Source organism: Phalacrocorax aristotelis, chromosome 7 (genome assembly GCF_949628215.1).
Source record: "Phalacrocorax aristotelis chromosome 7, bGulAri2.1, whole genome shotgun sequence".
NCBI classification, from domain to species: domain Eukaryota; kingdom Metazoa; phylum Chordata; class Aves; order Suliformes; family Phalacrocoracidae; genus Phalacrocorax; species Phalacrocorax aristotelis.
The window spans coordinates 44,760,281-44,778,076 of NC_134282.1; the positions used below are offsets into that span (position 1 = coordinate 44,760,281).

The window sequence follows — 17,796 nt, forward strand, 5'->3', positions numbered from 1 at the left end:
CTGGACCATCAAGTGTTTGCCAAACAACATCCTGTACATACCACTGCTTTTTCCCATCAAGACCTGTACGCTACTTCAGATCTTTCATGGTTGGTGCTTAATACCATCCTTCCCTTGTGCTATGGAAAGGTTTCATTCAAAATACTGAAGTTTCCTCTAAAGTCAGATTCATAGCACTTCGGCTTATATTTAGCACTCAGTTCTTCACTGTGTCTTTCTGAAGGTTTCTTCCCTAAGCTCACCAGTTTTATTGCTTCACAGTCTCTTGAGACACTCAACTAAGATCCATGAGCAAACAGAACATTATTATTTATCCTGCAGATAAAGTCCAAGACTGCTTTTTAATGCATGAAAAATATCTTTAATAGTTAAAAAAAGTTTTAAGAAATCAAGATAAATATAGCAAGGTTATAGCAACACTTCTAATATGGGCCATAAGGTACAAGGCAGATCTGCTAAAATGCAAGTATTAAACCAGCATCTATTCTTGATGTCTCAAAACTAGACTTCTTAAATAACTTGAGAATTTAAGCTAGTATAAGGAAAGCCTCACTTTTACAACTGCATCCTAATACACAACAGACCTTAAATTCAGAACCAAATAATTTGACAAGGTAAGAGGCAGTCAAAACAAACTCTTCCAGCATTTGGAGAATTCTGCCATCTCAGCTGCTCCTCTACCCTCAGGCTCTTAAGGAGAAGCGTACTTTATGTGGTTCATCAAGGCCCTTTCTTTACCCTAGAGCCAGCAGGTAAGCATTTTAGTAAAAAGACACTAAGAATAATTTAATGCAGCGGCCCCAGAGGCTGACTGCCTTGTTTCTGAGGGTTGTAGGTCAGGCTTTACATGGACTATAGAGCTATTAAAGTTACACTAAATTCCATACTGGCCAATAGACAGTATTCCCCAGCTGCCCCATTAGACATACACAAAGTAGTACTGCAGACTGCACAGAGGTTTGGTATATAAGAACTCTAAGAGCAGATATTTTTGAGGTACCTTTACTACAGTTGGTGCGTTTTGGTTTTTGTTTCCACATGGGCTTTTTTTCTAGCCCCTTAGAAAGCTGGCTTGTTGGGACCAAACAGTGCTAATATTACTAGTTACAGTACCTTCTCTGTTGGAATGAGATGCTCTTTCACATTTATAGGATACATCTGTCCAAGTTAAGGTTGATACAGCTATGCTATGATACACTGTATCTAGGAACATACAATACCAAAACTGGTAGAGTTCCAGGTGCTAGAATACAGAAACAGTACATTTAATAAGACAAGAATTTTTTTAACAACTTTTAATTTTAAAATGTTTCACTCTAAGAAGTTGTCTAGCAAGTCATCTAGACCAGTTTCATATATTTCAGCATCAGGATCCGAGCAGGAAACGTTTCAGACATTCAGCACATTTCAGGATAATGTTTTACTTCATCCAAGTTCAGACTTGCTTAAGGTGCAAGCTAGGGTGTGATCTGGTCTATGTAGTTTCACACTCAGGCTTGAAACAGTACAGAGGTTACCTTTAGAGAAACGCCATAGCAGAATATTGAGAAAGCTGAGGCAGCCTCATGGTCATTGTCAAGTATTTAGCATCCTTCTAGGGCATATGTTCAGAAGTTTTGTAAACTCTATACCCCCTTCTGTTTCAGCAGGTCATGGAAACCAGATCCTTGGGTTAAAGTAAAAATAAGTTCACATGGAGCTTGTGTTCTACTCCTCTTTATATCAGTGAATCCATGGACAGGTTCCAGTATCAGAAGGTAGGAAATTCCATCATGTTACGGACAATGTTTCTTATGAAGAGGTCAGATGGGAGGTGTGAATTCCAAGTTCCATATATTGCAGAAGATACCAAAACACATTGTCTATGTCACCTGGGATTAAGTGTTTTCAGATGATCATCTCTTTGTCCACATTACATGATAGAACAGCTAGAATCCTCACTTTGCTGCTGAAATGAAACATGAAGGCATTAGGCTAATTAGCACATGTACAAACTTAGTATTTATTGCTGGTTAACTACTTGATCCTCATATAGGTGATTTTTTTTTTAGTGTTTTGTAGATATAGTTAATAAGTGAAGCAGATTTTCAAGAACTTAACCTTAACTATACTAGATGGTTTGGAGATGGGGGAAGAAAAAGAGAACAAGCTTTTAAGAATTTGAGTCCATGCAATACAGCAGCCTATGCCTTCCTTAAGGAAAGGCTATCAAGCTATCAGTACCTCAGGTCTGAAGTATCAAAACCTAACTGCCATGCAGATTCATGCTACACTAGTTAGGATAGTAAAGGCAGGAGCAAACCCCATGGAAACCCTGCCTGCCTTTAAAGCAAAGCATGCTTGCTTTGAATCATTTTACTGCATGCAAAAAGTTAACTTTTTTATTAAGCTGCCTTTATTTCAGTACTACCAAAGCAGCAGAAGTATATAGGTACTAAAGGCAAAAGTTCGACAGAAATTCAGCAGACAGGAATCACATTAACATTGGAGTGGGAGTATTAGAATTGTTTCTTACCATAAGTGGCACACAACTGTATTGTAAAGTTGCTGATAAAACAGATTAGAGGTGTAAGAAAAAAAAGTTACTTTTACTTTCCATCATTGATTGCCAAACAAGCCATATTACTAGCCAATTCAAATAAAGAGCCTTTAAAAAAAGCTTGGAGAGGCCCTACTCCAAACACAAAAAGAAGCTTGTATCAGTTAAGACTCTTCATAAGCCTAAAGCTTCCATTGGTGTTACTTCAACTGTTTTGGCGTAGCTGTGCATTAAGAGCCCAAAGGCCAGGACAGCATCATAGATCCTTTCTCAATAGCCTATTTAAGAGGGTCTCACCCTCCTTCAGTGAGGGACTGAAAATATTACAAGAATGTGCATGTAAGTCAGGAGACTTTGATAAACATCCTTTAAGCCAGGTGGTATTATGATAGAAATGTATCCAGATTTTCTGTTTGAAAGAAGGACAAGGAAAGAACGAAGTATCAGGCTGTAATTGCCTGTTCTGAGGTACATTTTCTTCAGAAAGACAATACTAAGGTACTTTTACATTTTCAGATAGGTATATTATGAAATCATCTATGAAATGGTGGTGGCTTTAAGACCTAGTACAGTAGGATGCAAGTCCTCTTAACTGTGTAGGATCAGTTTTAGCAAGGGCTACGGTAGCTTAACATGCTGTGTCAGCAGAAGGGGAGGAATAAATTTTTAGCTAGGCATCCCCTTGCACTTAGGGCCTTCATCCTATTCCAAGTCAAGAAACAAACCAATTCAAGAGTTAAGTACAGACCATAATTGTTCAATTAGAACCAGTTTAAAGCCCTTTAAAGACTACTTCAGCAATTAAGGATACCTGACTAGTAGTATTCAATACGCAGAAGTTCAGACTTGTAATATGGTCAGTCAAAAGCCATTTAGAGGGCCTGAAGTGTCTTTCACAGGGCATTACCACATGCAAGTTGTAGCCAAAGGGTTAAGTGTATCAAAGGCAAAACATGCTTTTTCTATTTGGCTATGTTAATTCCATTAACATGACCTGCATCTGTGCTGAAGTTCCACTTGGCGGGCATTAAATGGAGTATTTGTGACTGAAGCAAGGCTAAGATTCTTATTTTGCTGTGCAAAATAAGACAAAGTAGTTCCTAGAAATGGGCTGGAACAGAAGTGCCTCAAACTCATGCTTGAATTTAAGAGGGACTTAAGCAATCAATACACTAGGAACTTGAATTTCAGCCTTTCAATAAATACTTTTGAACAGAAATATTAGGCTTCTCCAGTGTGAATTTAAGTTATTTTAATAGCAAGTCAGGGATACTGTTTAAAGTGTCAGACATGTCACTTCATCCCACAGAAATAAGATATTTCTAGTTAGTGTTTGCATTCTGTTCTTAGGGTAACAGCTTTCATAGTTTATTCATAGTCAGATATTTAGATAGAACAGACATTAAAGCTAGTATTTTTCAGTCTGTCAGTAGTAAGAGGCCAGACAAGTAATGCTACTATTGGATCATATTCATCCAGAGAATGAACAAAACATTAATTCCACTTCTGATGCAAAGCCATGCAAGCTACATCCTACATTGGACAAGAGACTGCAGCACTGTTAATGAAGCAAGTTTTCTATGAGATGACAAGCATGATTCTCACCATCTCACCTGCTTAAGGATGCTCACTGGAACCACTATCATGAAACCAAACAACATTTCTTTTTTCTTCTTCTTTTAGTCTGACATCAAGAAAAATGTTGAGAGTTGTAGGATATGGATAGTACTCAGGGAAGTATTTTCATACAGTAATGAAAAGTGGCCATTGAATAATTCTGTCAATAGCATGTAATTAAACTTCAGGCAGCTTACCCGAGATGGTAACTCCATTTCAGTCTCAGTTATTTCTTCATAATCATCATCTTGCTCACCACTTTCTTCTCTTCTGGGTACATGCATTATCTTCCTCTCTGCAAGTTCCTAGAATACAATTGAATTGCCACCAAGAACCCTCAAGAAATACAAACATTAAACTAGTTTAGCGTTAGGGGAGTCAAAGCTATTATCTTGCTTACCTCACCATCATCTGTGATGAGGGTAACGCCAATGTTATCCCCAGTTCCCCAAGACTTCTGAGACTTCCAGACCAGATCACTAGGACCTGGGCTTACACCAGCAGCTGCACCCCAGATCTGCAACAGATTTAGAGTTTCTGAGGAATCTTGCTTGAGTTACATTAGGATTCAGTCTAAAACAGTGCAGAGAAGGCTGTTAACAGCTTCTACCTGACATAAAGGTAGCCTTGCTTGAACATGCATTCTATGAGTCACAGAGCCAAGCCATAGACAGACATCTTCATGGCAGCAATTTGTGTATTTAAGATAGCCTCTAGCCTGGGGTCACTCACAGATCTCTTGAGCAAGCTTGTACAGAGTTTGGAGTGCAGAATTAGGCTCTCTGATCACTATCTAAATGTACTTAGAGTATGATTTTAGAGCTAATATTTAGCTTAGTACCATAAACCATGAGCTCAGCATTACTGAGCTAAAACAGGCTAAAGCTTTTAGCCATAGTGAAAGTCTTTGCACAACTTGTATCAAATCACAGGAGTATGGGGAACCCTATGAATAAACTGGAATATATTGATTCTGTTCATAATAACAGCACATCCCAATCTGGGATTATCCAAGTTCAGTCCAAGATCTAGTTTTAGAAACTGAATTGGCATTTCAGACCAAGTTGTTCCAAGGATTTTTTCTATCTCCCTCTCCACATAAAAGAAGGATTTTAGTTCTTTAGGCACTTGCAGTATCAGTTCAGTTTTTCTTATTCCATAAATCTCTATTGCCATCTAACACAACAAGAACAGAGCTCTAAGTTTTACAAAACCACTACCTACTGTAACTACTTGGCCTGCCTGAAGAGTAAAATGTGAAGGAAATTTGTATGTTACATCTGACACACTTCCAAGATGTCTTCTTAACACCCATCCATGTAGTGGTTGATCCTGTGGGACAAGAAATTTCTCTCAGCATTACAGACCAACACCATATCATACAAGTGCAAGGTTCATTCCAGACTCAAGGTCACTTTTAGTCCCACTCCTGTAGCTTACAAGAATCTGATCAATTTTGAGGAAGCCTTTGAGTTTCCATTAAAGCCTCCCTATGATTTCTCCCAGTACCTCCTTAGGATTAGTCTTAGTCCCATAAGTTCAGGCACATCTATTCTTACCTTCTGTTGATGGGGGATCATGATGCTCTTTACCAGGGAGATTCTGAAAAATGAAGTTGGCCATGCCTGTTTACCAACTTGGGCTATATATATCCATGCATAGTGGCCTATGACAGTTTAAGGTATCTCAGGCTGAAGTTGCTAAGCTACCAGCCACAAGTTTTGGAGCTCTGAGGATTAATTCTAATAAGTCTGGATTTGCAGACTAAACTAGTCAAAGAATTATCTAATTGGTCAGATAAACCCTCTACATGGATTAGACACCGTCAGCTCTATTCACCCTTTTAGCTGTTCTAAGCATTTCTAAGTAATAAGAAGCTGTCATTATCCAATTTACTAAGCACCTTATTTAGTTTGAGGACAAGCAGTAATTCTGATAGTGCTAGCCTGAATCTAATGAGAAACAGCTGAAGGTACTAGATTTCTGCATCAGAGTACCCAGTGCACCTCTCACACATCCCTGTGAACAAAACACCTGCAGTACAAAAAAGAATCAGTCTCTAGTCTTCTCTTGACAGCAGCCAGGTTATCTGAGAAGTCCCCAGCTTGTATTTAGTCTGGCAGTACTCTTCCTCCTTCCCTTTTGTCATCTCTCACTAAGCTACAAGTCGGTTCACAAGCAGTCATACTTTGTAACAGAGGCCACGCAGACTTGAATGAATAGAAGTACCTCATCGGAGTTGTTTTTAAGCCTGACAAATTTCCCATCTGCATCAATTTCTTCAATAGATACACTTCCAGAAGATGAAGCATGCTGAACAGTCTTAAATCCAGTGCTATGCCCTTTCTTTTTGGCTTCTTTAATTTTCCTTTTTTTCCCATGCAGGAACCGCCGCCCTTGACTTGTTGCTTGAGTTGCAGTGCTGTGTGAGGATGGACTGGGTGACAGCTTTAGCCTAGAAGGGAGTCAGATAACATTCACTTGAGTATCTGATGTGCTTATTTCTTCTCACTCCTACCCTCCCACTACAGCCAAGCATAACAGCTTCTTATATGCAAGCTTTCCGTGAAGTCTTGAATATAAAATTTTATTTTTACTGGCACAAGTAGCTAGGTAGCTTGTTAAGTTTGGAAGACAGCCCCAGCCCTAGAGTTCAGAGCAAGCTTATGTTGATAAGAAAAGATTCCCAACTGCAGTAGGTATTCCTTTAAAGTCTCTACAGACACAATCTTCAGCAGAAGTAGTTTAAGACTTTGACCCTTCTTAGCGTGTATTGAGTTCATGTTGTTCTCACCAGGCAGCGTCTGGATAGTTAGGAGTTGATACAATTTCCCAGTTTCATTCATTAAGCTTGAGCACTGTCTTTGATATATCTCTAGGATGTAGCACAAAGCTTTGAAAAAGTTTAATTCCAGGGAGGGGTGTCCAGTGGACCATTGACCTTTCATTATTTGGGTTTCAGGTTACTTCATCTTACTACACCATGTAGTGGATGTGGGATATAAATACCATCTACAGAAAATTATGCTTCAAGAACTATGTTGTGGCATTAATCACATACTTAATATTTATTTCTTGCCTCCTCCACATTCTGAAGAATATATGGCTAATTAGTGTAGAGATCTTAGATGAAGCAAGTCCTCATATAGAATCGTTAAGGTTGGAAAAGACCTCCAAGATCATCAAGTCCAAGCATCAACCCAACACCACCATGCCTCCTAAACCATGCCCTCAAGTGTCATGTTTACACATGTGGTGGTTTTTTGGTTTGTGGTTTTGTTTTTGGTTTTTTGTGTTTTTTTTTAAAACACCTCCAGGGACAGTGACTCCATCCATGATCTTGTCATAGCCTACCTCTGTTCCTCTCCTTCCAGCATCTTTCTGTAGGCATTTATTTCCAGATCTAGAGCCAGTTTCACATCTAAGAGGTGCTCATATTCTTCCAGCTGTGCTTGTGCCTGCTGCTGGGCTTGTACCATTTCTTTCTCCTTTTCAGCCATACGCCTTCGATGGAGATCACGATCATAATCTAGTGTCTCCTGTAGCTCCCTTATTCTGTTCTCCAAAGCAACATTCTAAAATTAAGGTCAGGGAGAATCAGTTAAACCATAACTAAAGATTAGAGAGAAGAAGCCAGTATTTTGAATTGGGTATCTAAATTAAAATAATTCTAAGGACATACAAATAGAGATAGTACCTGGCTTTGATACTGATTAACTTGAGATGTCAGAGAATCAACTCTCAACTTTGTTTCCATCAGTTCCTCCCGAGCAGCATTGGCAAAGTCACTATTTTTCGCTGCAGATAGTTGGGCATTCTCCACCTATGGATAAGTCACTGTTAGTAATGAGTTGTTTAAGACCTCGTATTTTAAACAAGGAAGGAAAACTAAGTAATTTCCAGCTGTTACATCTGGAAATAGTTATGTTTTACTTAAGTGTACAGATACCAATAAAGTCCAGGTCAGAAAGTTTTTCATTGCTTTTCAAGGAGATTTACACAAGTTTGACATTCATGTCAAAAAGTCAGCAACAATCAGGTAGTGAAAATTGCTGGATTAGGATATTTCAGTTACAGATGCATGAAGACATTGTATAGCTATTATGTAAATTGATTCTCCAGAAGAACAACAATGAAGAATATGCTTAGAAGCTGCTTCTCAAAGCATGGGGCTACAGGATATTAGGTGTGCTTATCAAACTATTGCTCTTCCCCAGAAGTTCTAATACTAAGCAGTTCCTGCATCACTATAAGCAGCACTGAGCTATTTCTAGAGCAATTCAATCTTGAGGTGTTCCAAGAAAGGATGAAGTACAGCCATGCTCCTACAAGAGGCACTCACAAGATTTCCAGTGGAAACCTGGACAGAAGCATCCAAAGGAATTCACTGAGTTGGCATCTAAGTTGGAGTATAGAGAAAGCCAGAAGAACCAGGAAGAAATGAACACACATACTTGTTGAGAGAAGTAACAGATCATGTGATTTTGCACCGAGTATTAAAGAAGGCTTAAGATACCAATACACTACAACCAACCCAGAAACCTGATGGATCTTACCTACCAAGAGTATAAGCCTAAAGTATTACTTTTTCCTGCATATGTGGCTAATGCTGGGAAAGAGGTAACAGACCAGATCTGGAAGACAAACTGTCAAGCTACTTCCATAGCCATCCTCTCCCCCTTATCCAGTACTAGCAACTGGAAAGGGATATTTGCACTCTTACATTTAAAAGTGCTCTTGTAGAACTGTAGTACCACCTTATTCCATGCATTTTAGTAACACTATAATCAGTAGATCAAATTTTATTCAATATACTGAAATCACTCAGTACAAACATCATACACCTTGGTCCTGAATTTGTCGGACAAGTTCTCATGTTTCAGAAGTCTGTACTATGATCAACTTTATTACATTAGCCATTCCAATTGCTCCCCAAAGGGACAATATTTATGCTTGAACCAGTTTTGTTTGGGACCATTTGTTCATAGAAGTTCTACTGTTAAATTTGACACTGCTTCAAAATTCCAGAACAACCTATGTGAAGAAGCTCTGCACAGAATGCAAGGTCTCCATCAGTCAGCTATTTATGCTAGCGTGACTTTTATCATATCATGGTGCAGAAAACTTAAGCTTTCTTTTATTAGCATCCTTTACAGACTACTCACTTTTGCACCAAATGTTCGCTCCAGCTCCTCTTTGTATGCTTGAATTTGTTCTTCATGATGTTTTCTGAGCCCCTGCAGAGCATCCGAAAGCTTACTCTCAAGCTCTCTCTGACGGCCAGACTCTATTTCTGCTATCCTGATCTCATGGACTCTTTTTGCCTCCTTAAGCTCCTAGGAGAAGAAATTTCTCAGAGAATAAGCAAGTCAATACAGTTTGATTTGAGACTGGACTTACTGTACCAGCTTAACAAGTCATTCAATATTGAAGCAGATTTATCACTGAGTGCACAGTACTTCCACCTTTCTAGCTGCACTGGGTTGTTTTGCTTCCTCACTGACAACATTGATTAAACCAATAAATGCAGTATTTTGTATATAATTTTAAGACTAATTCTTTGAGCTAGATTGATTTCTCTGCTTTGCGTTACTTAGAGCACATGCATATACACTTCTGTTTCTTTAAGCACTGTTACTTTTTGAATAAAACAGAGTAAGTGAAGTAATAGCGGTTGGTTTGAGAAATTGGAATTCTCTGTCACTTAAACGACACACTTTGAAATTTCTTCCAGTCAGAAGGAAGTTGGTTTACATGCACATGTTTTAGTTCTATATACTGACTGCTCACACAAAGGTTACCAGACACCTTTGATATGTTCCCTACTTCTTTAATACTTAAGTTGCTTATTAAAGGAGATTTAACTTCTTTGATTATTAGCAAACATCTGGAATCATTTAACTGTAATATATGGACTTTCAGTTACACAAAATAGTATATTGGGATTGTAGTTACCTTCAGAAGTGCAGCCTGAGAAAATTATCTCATATTCCAGATACCTATCGGTACTATGCCAGTTAACATGAGGTTGTGTACTTTCTTGAAGTCTTCCTAGTTAGGTGGATTTTATTGGCTGGTGGACTGTCATAGGTTGACTCAGCTAGTTACCTTTTTAAGGATAAAGCACATCTTAACATTGCTTTTAAGTGCATCCAGGGATCATGGACACCTAAAAAAATCCTTGTTAATAAGCTAAAACATACATCTTCATGAAGGCGCTTCTGGAACGTCATTTGTTCCTGCAGAGTTTTCATATGATTTTCCAGGTCCACCCTCCTCAACATTTCACTGTGGAGATGCTTTTTGGTATCTTCCAATGACAGCTCCAGCTAGAAAAGACAGACATGAGGGTAATAAAAATTAAGAGGTCATTTTCCAAATTAAGATAGTCAACTTACTACAGGTCATTCAACTTCATTCCCACAGCAAAACACACTGCCTAAGTGAAGCTGGTTACTCTAAGTTCTTATTTCAGCAACAAAGAATCCTATGTAATTATGTAGACCAGATTTCCCACAAGGCAAGTATACAGCAGCCCTTAATCCCACCACCTAAGTTTGATTCCTCAAACTAGACTTCTGAATCAACTGCATGTACATTCCTCCCCTTCACAACACTAAATATTCCAAACTTCTCCCTAATTTCCAATATAATCTGTTTGATCCTTAACAAGTGAAGTCCTCCAGATATAACAAGCTATGCTGACAAACTATTACACATTTCCAGTTGAAGCGTGCTGCTTTAATGATACAAGTTTGGGGTTTAAGTTTGCATCCTAAAGATTTGAAATTAGCTTATTCAATGATTACATTAATGCACAAAGATACTAAAGCTATGCTCTTAGAAATGCATTGACAGAGTAGCAGCTCAAGCAGAGTTCATTCTAGTAGCGCAAGAGCCTACAAAAAAAAGTAGTCAGAACTTATTTATTCTACCTAGATTTAAGCATAGTGAAGTAGGGTCCATCAAATGCTCCCTTTGCTAACACATTAGAGAATGCTACAGGGGCTATAGCAGTACAACACATTTCAGCTTTGTCCTTAGAACAAGGAACATTACATACTGTGGTCATAGACTAGAATCAAATGGTACCTACCACAGGTGGAAGTTTTAACAGACCAACTATCAGTAGCATTTGTGTTCAGCAAGATTGCAGAAATGTTTTTGTCCACCTGGCATTGCTGTAAGTCTTTCCCTGCTTTTAAATCTTGGTAACTAGTTGGGGAAAACCAAGCAATAGCTTCAGGAAAACACAAAAAGTTGAAATTTCAGGAACAAGTCTTACAGTGACTACTTGATCCTTTAATTCACGAAGGTCCTTCTCCAAACTTCGGTTCTCGTTCAAAGCTGTTGCTAAGTCAGCTTCCTTTGCATTCAGCTGAGCATCAAGGTCTCTCATACGAGCCTGTGCCAGGTTTAAATCAGCTTCTTTTTTTGAATTCCTGTAAATGAAAGTTTTACACTCATAAGTTGCAGCTCCTGGGGAGAAAGTTTTTAATGTGTTTACCTTCACAGGGTCTGTGGCAGAACTAAAACAGAAGAAAGGTTAGTTCACACTTGTGCCGAGAGCATAGGGTCAGCTGTAAAACAAACCAGACAGGCCCCTCAGACAAGTATCATTTGTTTAACCAGAAAGATTTCTGACCCAGTTTTCAGCTTGTTTTGTGCGAATCCTGTGCAGAAGCCAGCCATTTTCCACGGGATTACCAAATGGAGAGGGAAGGGACGGCACAGGCCACCATCTCCACACCAGTCATACTCACAGGCATAGTTCACCAGACCAGCAACCTGCTACCACTGAACAAGCCGCTCACACAGACGTCTCCTTTCAGCAGCAAAGGCCACCACCAGCTTCCTGGCAAAGCACCTACCAGCCATTAAAACACACACCTGCTATGGCCCCAGGGCTCAGAGCCCCACACACTCCTCTTCCCTGGAGTGGAGGCAGATCCCTCCTGGTAAGGCCCTGCAGCAGCCCCAGGCAGCCAAGCTAGGTGCAAGCAGCTTGAGGCCTGCTTTCCTGAGGCAGGGTGGCAGGCAGTGCTGGTCACACATGGGGACAGAGCACCCTCTCCTCTGCAGGTAGGAACAGAGCACAGCTCTGGCTGCCACAGGCTGTCATTCCTCCTCCTGGAACATTCCTGCCCACAGAACAGGAGTTTTGTCCCCAGGAAGCCACTGGCCCAGCCTTGGCAAGCAGGCCTTGCCAGCCCCACATCACCAGCTGGGGCTTTGCCTCCCATCACCCCTCAGCTCCTGCCCCCACAGCAACCACCCTTCCCTCACAGCACCCATGCAGGGGACTTCTCTCTCCGAAAGGGTCATACACTCTTCCCTCCTTCACACCACTGCAGAGTTACAGGGCAAGAGAAGCTTTCACTTCAGAAGAGGGCCACTTCCTTGCACACATACCCAGGTACAGAGCCCTCAGGTACCACCTGAATAGCCAACACAGTTAAGTTGCAATTTTTACTTGGCACCACAGCAGAGGGGTGCTGGGCCCACAGTGAGTTCCTGTCAGAGAACGGAGCAATATTTTCCCAGATGGCTCTAACCTCTAAAATCTTTGCAATCGCCTAACCACTATCCAGAGTCTGACTTCCTGCTCAAAACTCAGCTTTGAGATTGCAAAGAGTAAAGCGTTCAATTTATTTTAGCAAAATCTGTTCTGCCAAGTGGCTAAATTGTGACAATTCCAACAATGAGTTTTCCAGTTGATAACTGAGCAGACCAGTTGGAGAGAGTCCAAAGTCATTCTGCAGGAGTGATCAGCTCTAGAAAGCTTGGACTGCAGGAAAGACTGCAAAAAAGTAAGGGTTGTTTAGTCTAGAGAAAAGAGAAGTGACAGGAGATATAACAGTCTTCACATACATGAAAGAGTGCTGCATAGACCAAGGGAGTCTGTTTTCCATGTCTGTTGTGGCAGAGACAGGAAGTTGCAGGCTGGAATATTTGGGTTAGATGTTAGGGAGAGGAAACTAACAGTAGTTCAATACTGAAGCACATTGCCTGGGGGGTGTTATTCCAGAATCTCCATAATCTGGAATTTAAAAAAGATTATGCAAACACCTGCTGGAAGGGATACAGGTACAGCTGGGTCCAGCACAGGCCTGGGGCACATGGATACATCAGGTTCTTGCTCAAGGCCTTTTCTAGCCCTGCTGTTCATAGACATTTGTTGGCTGTCTCATACTTCATGACCATGATGCAAAACCCAATGTTTTGCTGGCAGAGGTTATTTATTCTTTACTCAGACTATGAAAAAAGGTAACTATTTTTTCACTGTTATCCCAGTAATGTGTTGTAGGGGTTTTTTAGTATTTACAGGTTTCTTTCTTTTCTAGGTATTAATTAGCCACCTTCCTTTTGTGATCTCTGCTACCACTACTACTTATTTTATCAGTTGTGATATTAACAAATACATCAATAACACTACTTAATGAGAATATTGACTGTTTCATCCTACAGCAACATAATTTTCATTCTGCAAAGTGCATGCAAGACTCAAAATCCATCAGTATCTGTGTTTTAACTCTGTGGTTTGATGGTTCACTTCCCTGATGCAGGCCTCTGACAGCCAGGTTCAGGTTTCCTGTATTCTTTCCTGACAAATATTTTCAGAGATCCCTGAAGTGAGTCATTTCATCTTGAAAAACAGCAATTTAAAAAGTCTGGTTTTGACAAGAGCATTTATTACCCTTTTAAACAAAGTTTGGTGTTGAGCGCACCACTTTACATTACTATGCAGCAAGCAGTAACAGTTACAGTACTCTGCAATATTCCACATACCAACAATTCCAGAACCAAGCATGGCTTAATGACTGGCAATTTGAAGCCATAATGGAGGTACTGCCAATCATATTCCCTGTAAATCAGGGTGCCACATATGCTTGACCTGGAGAATTTAAATAATTTTACCAAAATTATTCAGGCGTGTTTGAAAGAGACTCCAGTTTGTCAAGTCTAGAGGATGTTACCAACACTTACCAAATTCATTCGTACAGCTTCATCTTGCTACACCACATATTTCAGATTCAGTAGCAAAATGCACATCTACTCACTGGTGCAGAAAGAAACCGGTCTTGTCTTTCCCCGCTGTGCTACTGTAGTTGCTTTGACCTTCCTCAGGCTCTGAATTCAACCACCTGATACGCTTATCCACAACTGCTCCTCCCCAAGTGTCTTTGGCCTACTTCCAATTACCACTGTCTAAGCAGCAAGAAAAAAAAGCACACTTCATTGTTGCTGAAGCTGTAAGTCTCTTTATCAGTGATTAATAAGAGCCAATAGTTAATGCTGTGTGGAAGTTATCTGGTGACATTCCATCCTATAAGAGTTCCAGGTTATTTAAAGAGTGTATATATATATAGGGCACGATACCCTCAAAGTAGTTTGTTCCAAGTCATCTGAGACATTTGCAGTTAGACAGCCCAGATACAAAACACTCATTAATATTAGGACTTCAGTCTAGCCCTTTCAGAAAGCAGCATGTACTAATCATTTCCCCATGGGCTGTAAAGTTAACCACTTCTAAGACCTAGCTACTTTAAAGAAAAATAGTAATACAAAAATCAGTCCAGAGGATAGCATACCTGCCAAGCCTGAAGCTTTGTAAACAAAGCCAGAGTTACACAAATACTAAGAGCAGCAGAAAAGTTTTAGAACTGGCATTACCCCTCTCCTCACTGTCCACTCAAGTGGCTGGTTAGATTTATGAACCAGATCAACAAGCCAAAACCCAGCATGAATGAGACAAGCCCAAGAACTTCTAAGCAGCTGAAAACAGGAGCTTAGAGTAAAAACATGTTTTATTACTAAGTGGAATAGCTGCTTAAGTCCTACCGAGTCTATGAGGAGGCAGTATTTGCTCCACACAAGCATAAAAAAAGCTCGTGTCTAAAGGTGGTATGATACCAGTTTATAATGAGATTTACAGGGCCTGTGGACACCCAAATATTGCAAGTCTGTAACTGATTTAGCAGTACAATGGGGCACTAAGATTACTAGCAATACTAGCACTCTGTATATATCCATAAAGGAGTCTTGTTGGGATTGGACACTTGTTCCCTCCCCTTCATTATCTATCATCTTCTCTCCTTCAGGAGGATTTGATTGCACATACAGTGGGCTAGACAACAAGATGATTCCAGGCTCCAGATACACAGCTGACAAGAAAGTCAAGCCTGAAACAGTATGCAGTTCATCCCAGTAGTGTATAAATCAAGACTTAAAAGCCACTAGGCTTTTCTGTGCCATACCAGCCTAGACCAGGTAAGCTGCACTGCTTAGAGAACTACCTTCTCTGTGCATTCCCCTCTAGACAACTCCTGTGCTAAAAAGCCCCAAAAAGATGTGCGCTGACTCCATACAGAGACTCCTTCCCATACCCCCATAACTTTCTAGATGCTTTCCAGCATAGCAGCTTCTTGAGTGCTTGTAGACAACAGGTGTGATGCCAAGCCCAGTCAGCTATGCACTCACATAGCACTACCCCTATAGGGCCACCCAACAGCTCAAGCTCTGGGGAAGCTCCCCTGCCCGTTGCTGAAGCAGCCCAGCAGCACTGCAGCAGGAAGCACTCTCGGCCATGTCTCCACAGCATATCTTCAGATCAGACATTCGTATTTCTACTAATCCAAGATACTCCAGCCTCACTAGGCCACATCTTTGGGGTATCACCACAGCCTGGACGCCCTACAGCCCTGAGCACTCCCTCCCCAACACACAGCTGCTGGCAAGCAGCACCCCCGCCCCCTCGCCCTGCAAGGGCCCCAAGAGGACGCGGCAGCAGGGTGGTCCGCAGCGGGGAAACCCGCCCGGGGCCCGGCAGGTATGGCGGGAGGAAGGGCCGGGGCACCGACCTGCTGTGCAGCTGCCGGTGCTCCTCGCCGATCTTGCCCAGCTCCACCTGCAGTGTGGCCCGCTCGATGGCGATGTCGTCCAGCGCCCGGCGGGCGTCGGCCAGCTCCGCCTCATAGCGGAGCCGCAGGTTGCCCAGCTCCCGGTCGCTGCCCGCCTCCTGCTCAGCCAGCCGCTGCTGCAGCGCCGACTTGTCGGCCTCCAGCGCCCGCACCCGCTCGATATAGGCGGCCAGGCGGTCATTGAGCTGCCGCAGCTCCTCCTTCTCCTGCAGCCGGGTGAGCCGCGTCGGGCTCAGCGGCGAGACGGCGGCGCGGCTGAGGGAGCGGCTCTCGCCGGCCGGTGTGGAGGAGAGCGCCGTGGCCATGGCAGCCTCCGGCCCGGGCCCTGCCGCCGCTACCGGGACCGCCCCGCGCAGGACACCCAGCGCCCGCCGCCGCGGCGTATAAATAGCGGCCAGCTGCCGCCGCGGGTGGGCCGTTAAAGGGCTAGGGCTGCTCCCCGCGCCCCGGCCCCGGCGGCTCCCCGCAGGAAAGAGGTTTTTTTTCTTCCTTTTATTTTATTTTAATTTTTTTTGCTTTATTTTCCACACGTGCCTTGCTGCATCCCATCAGTCCAATGGTGCTGCCTGGGGAGGGCGGGGAAGGATCTCGCTGGAAAAGCCTACAGCAACCCGGCGGTTTTACCAAACCGGTGCCAGGGGTCGGGGTGAAAAAAAAAATAATCCCAGATTTTAAAAGATACACGATAGCTGCGGTGATATTCACGCTCCAGCGTGCGGCCGTGTCAGTGCTCTGCCTGTTCTGTCTCGTTTTCTGCGATTTGTTCAGCTGATGGAAATAAGCGAGTTCCCACTCTTTTTTGTTTATTTGTTTTTGTTTGGTTTTTTGCGTGTTTGTGGATGGTTTTAGCTTTTGGGTTAGGCCGTGGTGGCTGTCAGCCATCCTAGTGCTACAGTTTTGGGTGAAAGCTGATGTGTGAGCAGAAGGAAGAATGGAGGGGGAAAGGGAACCTGCATCAAGACAAACGTGTGAAGCAGCCTGCAAAGCCTTACACTAATTACACTTTATAAAAATCATTGTTTGATAAGCAAGTTGCTTCAGCACTTCTTTAGTAGTGATGTGTACTGTGATAGTTGTCAGTTCTTTCCAGCAGCTAATTAATTTACCCTTTTCTTTTTTACTCACATTTTGGAGAGCAGGTGCCATGCAGATCTCATTTAGTATGACCATAAAAATCTCTGAACATTAGTATAGCTGTTAATTGTGGTGTTTGCTGCAGCAGTTACAAGAAACTTCACTTAGGAGCTTAGGTTAGGCCAATGTTATTTCCTACCCAGAAAAATAGCCTTGGCATCCTCTCAGAGTTCCTTAAATGTAAAGATAGATTTTATAAATGTTGTAGGTGTAAAACACATGAGGACAACGTGGGTGGCCTCAAGACTGTAGCTGGTGATTTTAGATTATGTTATCTATACACCTGGATACAAAGTTACAGAGTAGATGATGACATAGAAGGAAATGGATGCTCATCAAGGTTTTTTTCTCAACTTCTTTACACATTTTTATAAAAAAAAAAACCCACAATTTCAAAACTCTAAAACTACATGTAGCATGGTAATGACATAAGGCCAGACTGAGCTCCTCCGGTTCTAGTCCTAGCAACAGCACCAGGAAATTATTTTCTGCAGAGCAGTTCCAGTTTTTTATTTTGATATAATGAGTACTTGTTTGTTCTTTGTTGCCAATAGAAAGCTCAATTAAAGAAAAATAAAAAGTATG

The 17,796-nt window shown here is 41.6% G+C and overlaps 1 protein-coding gene across 3 annotated transcripts; it reads right to left on the reverse strand.

The window, feature by feature from the left end:
* Positions 1 to 343: 343 nt before the first annotated feature.
* LOC142060374 (lamin-B3-like) lies at positions 344 to 16,557 on the reverse strand. 3 transcript variants are annotated; one of them, XR_012661717.1, is made up of 13 exons: positions 16,018 to 16,506; positions 11,442 to 11,598; positions 10,360 to 10,485; positions 9,322 to 9,492; positions 7,854 to 7,979; positions 7,511 to 7,731; positions 6,386 to 6,611; positions 5,381 to 5,488; positions 4,557 to 4,673; positions 4,354 to 4,461; positions 4,153 to 4,223; positions 2,516 to 2,547; positions 1,889 to 1,945 (listed from the first exon to the last, which is right to left on the reverse strand). XR_012661717.1 is itself a non-coding variant. In XM_075100501.1 (12 exons), exons 1-11 carry the CDS (start codon positions 16,380 to 16,382, stop codon positions 4,182 to 4,184), a joined length of 1,767 nt encoding a protein of 588 aa, XP_074956602.1. In that variant the 5' UTR covers positions 16,383 to 16,557; the 3' UTR covers positions 344 to 1,945; positions 4,153 to 4,181. The 3 variants fall into 3 exon arrangements, 2 of the variants coding, with proteins under 2 accessions (XP_074956602.1, XP_074956601.1); XM_075100501.1 differs by lacking the exon at positions 2,516 to 2,547 and having other exon boundaries at positions 344 to 1,945; positions 16,018 to 16,557; XM_075100500.1 differs by lacking the exons at positions 2,516 to 2,547; positions 4,153 to 4,223 and having other exon boundaries at positions 344 to 1,945.
* Between the last annotated feature and the right edge of the window lie 1,239 nt (positions 16,558 to 17,796).

Bases quoted from the DNA above. Each gene is read 5' to 3' on its own strand.
- LOC142060374 (XM_075100501.1), bottom strand. From the start codon at position 16,382: ATGGCCACGGCGCTCTCCTCCACACCGGCCGGCGAGAGCCGCTCCCTC. The intron at 5,489-6,385 runs GTACTTCTATTC...CTTGTCCCACAG, and splicing joins TTAAAAACAACTCCGATGAG to GATCAACCACTACATGGATG. The intron at 4,224-4,353 runs GTAAGCTGCCTG...TCTTGATGTCAG, and splicing joins AAATGGAGTTACCATCTCGG to ACTAAAAGAAGAAGAAAAAA.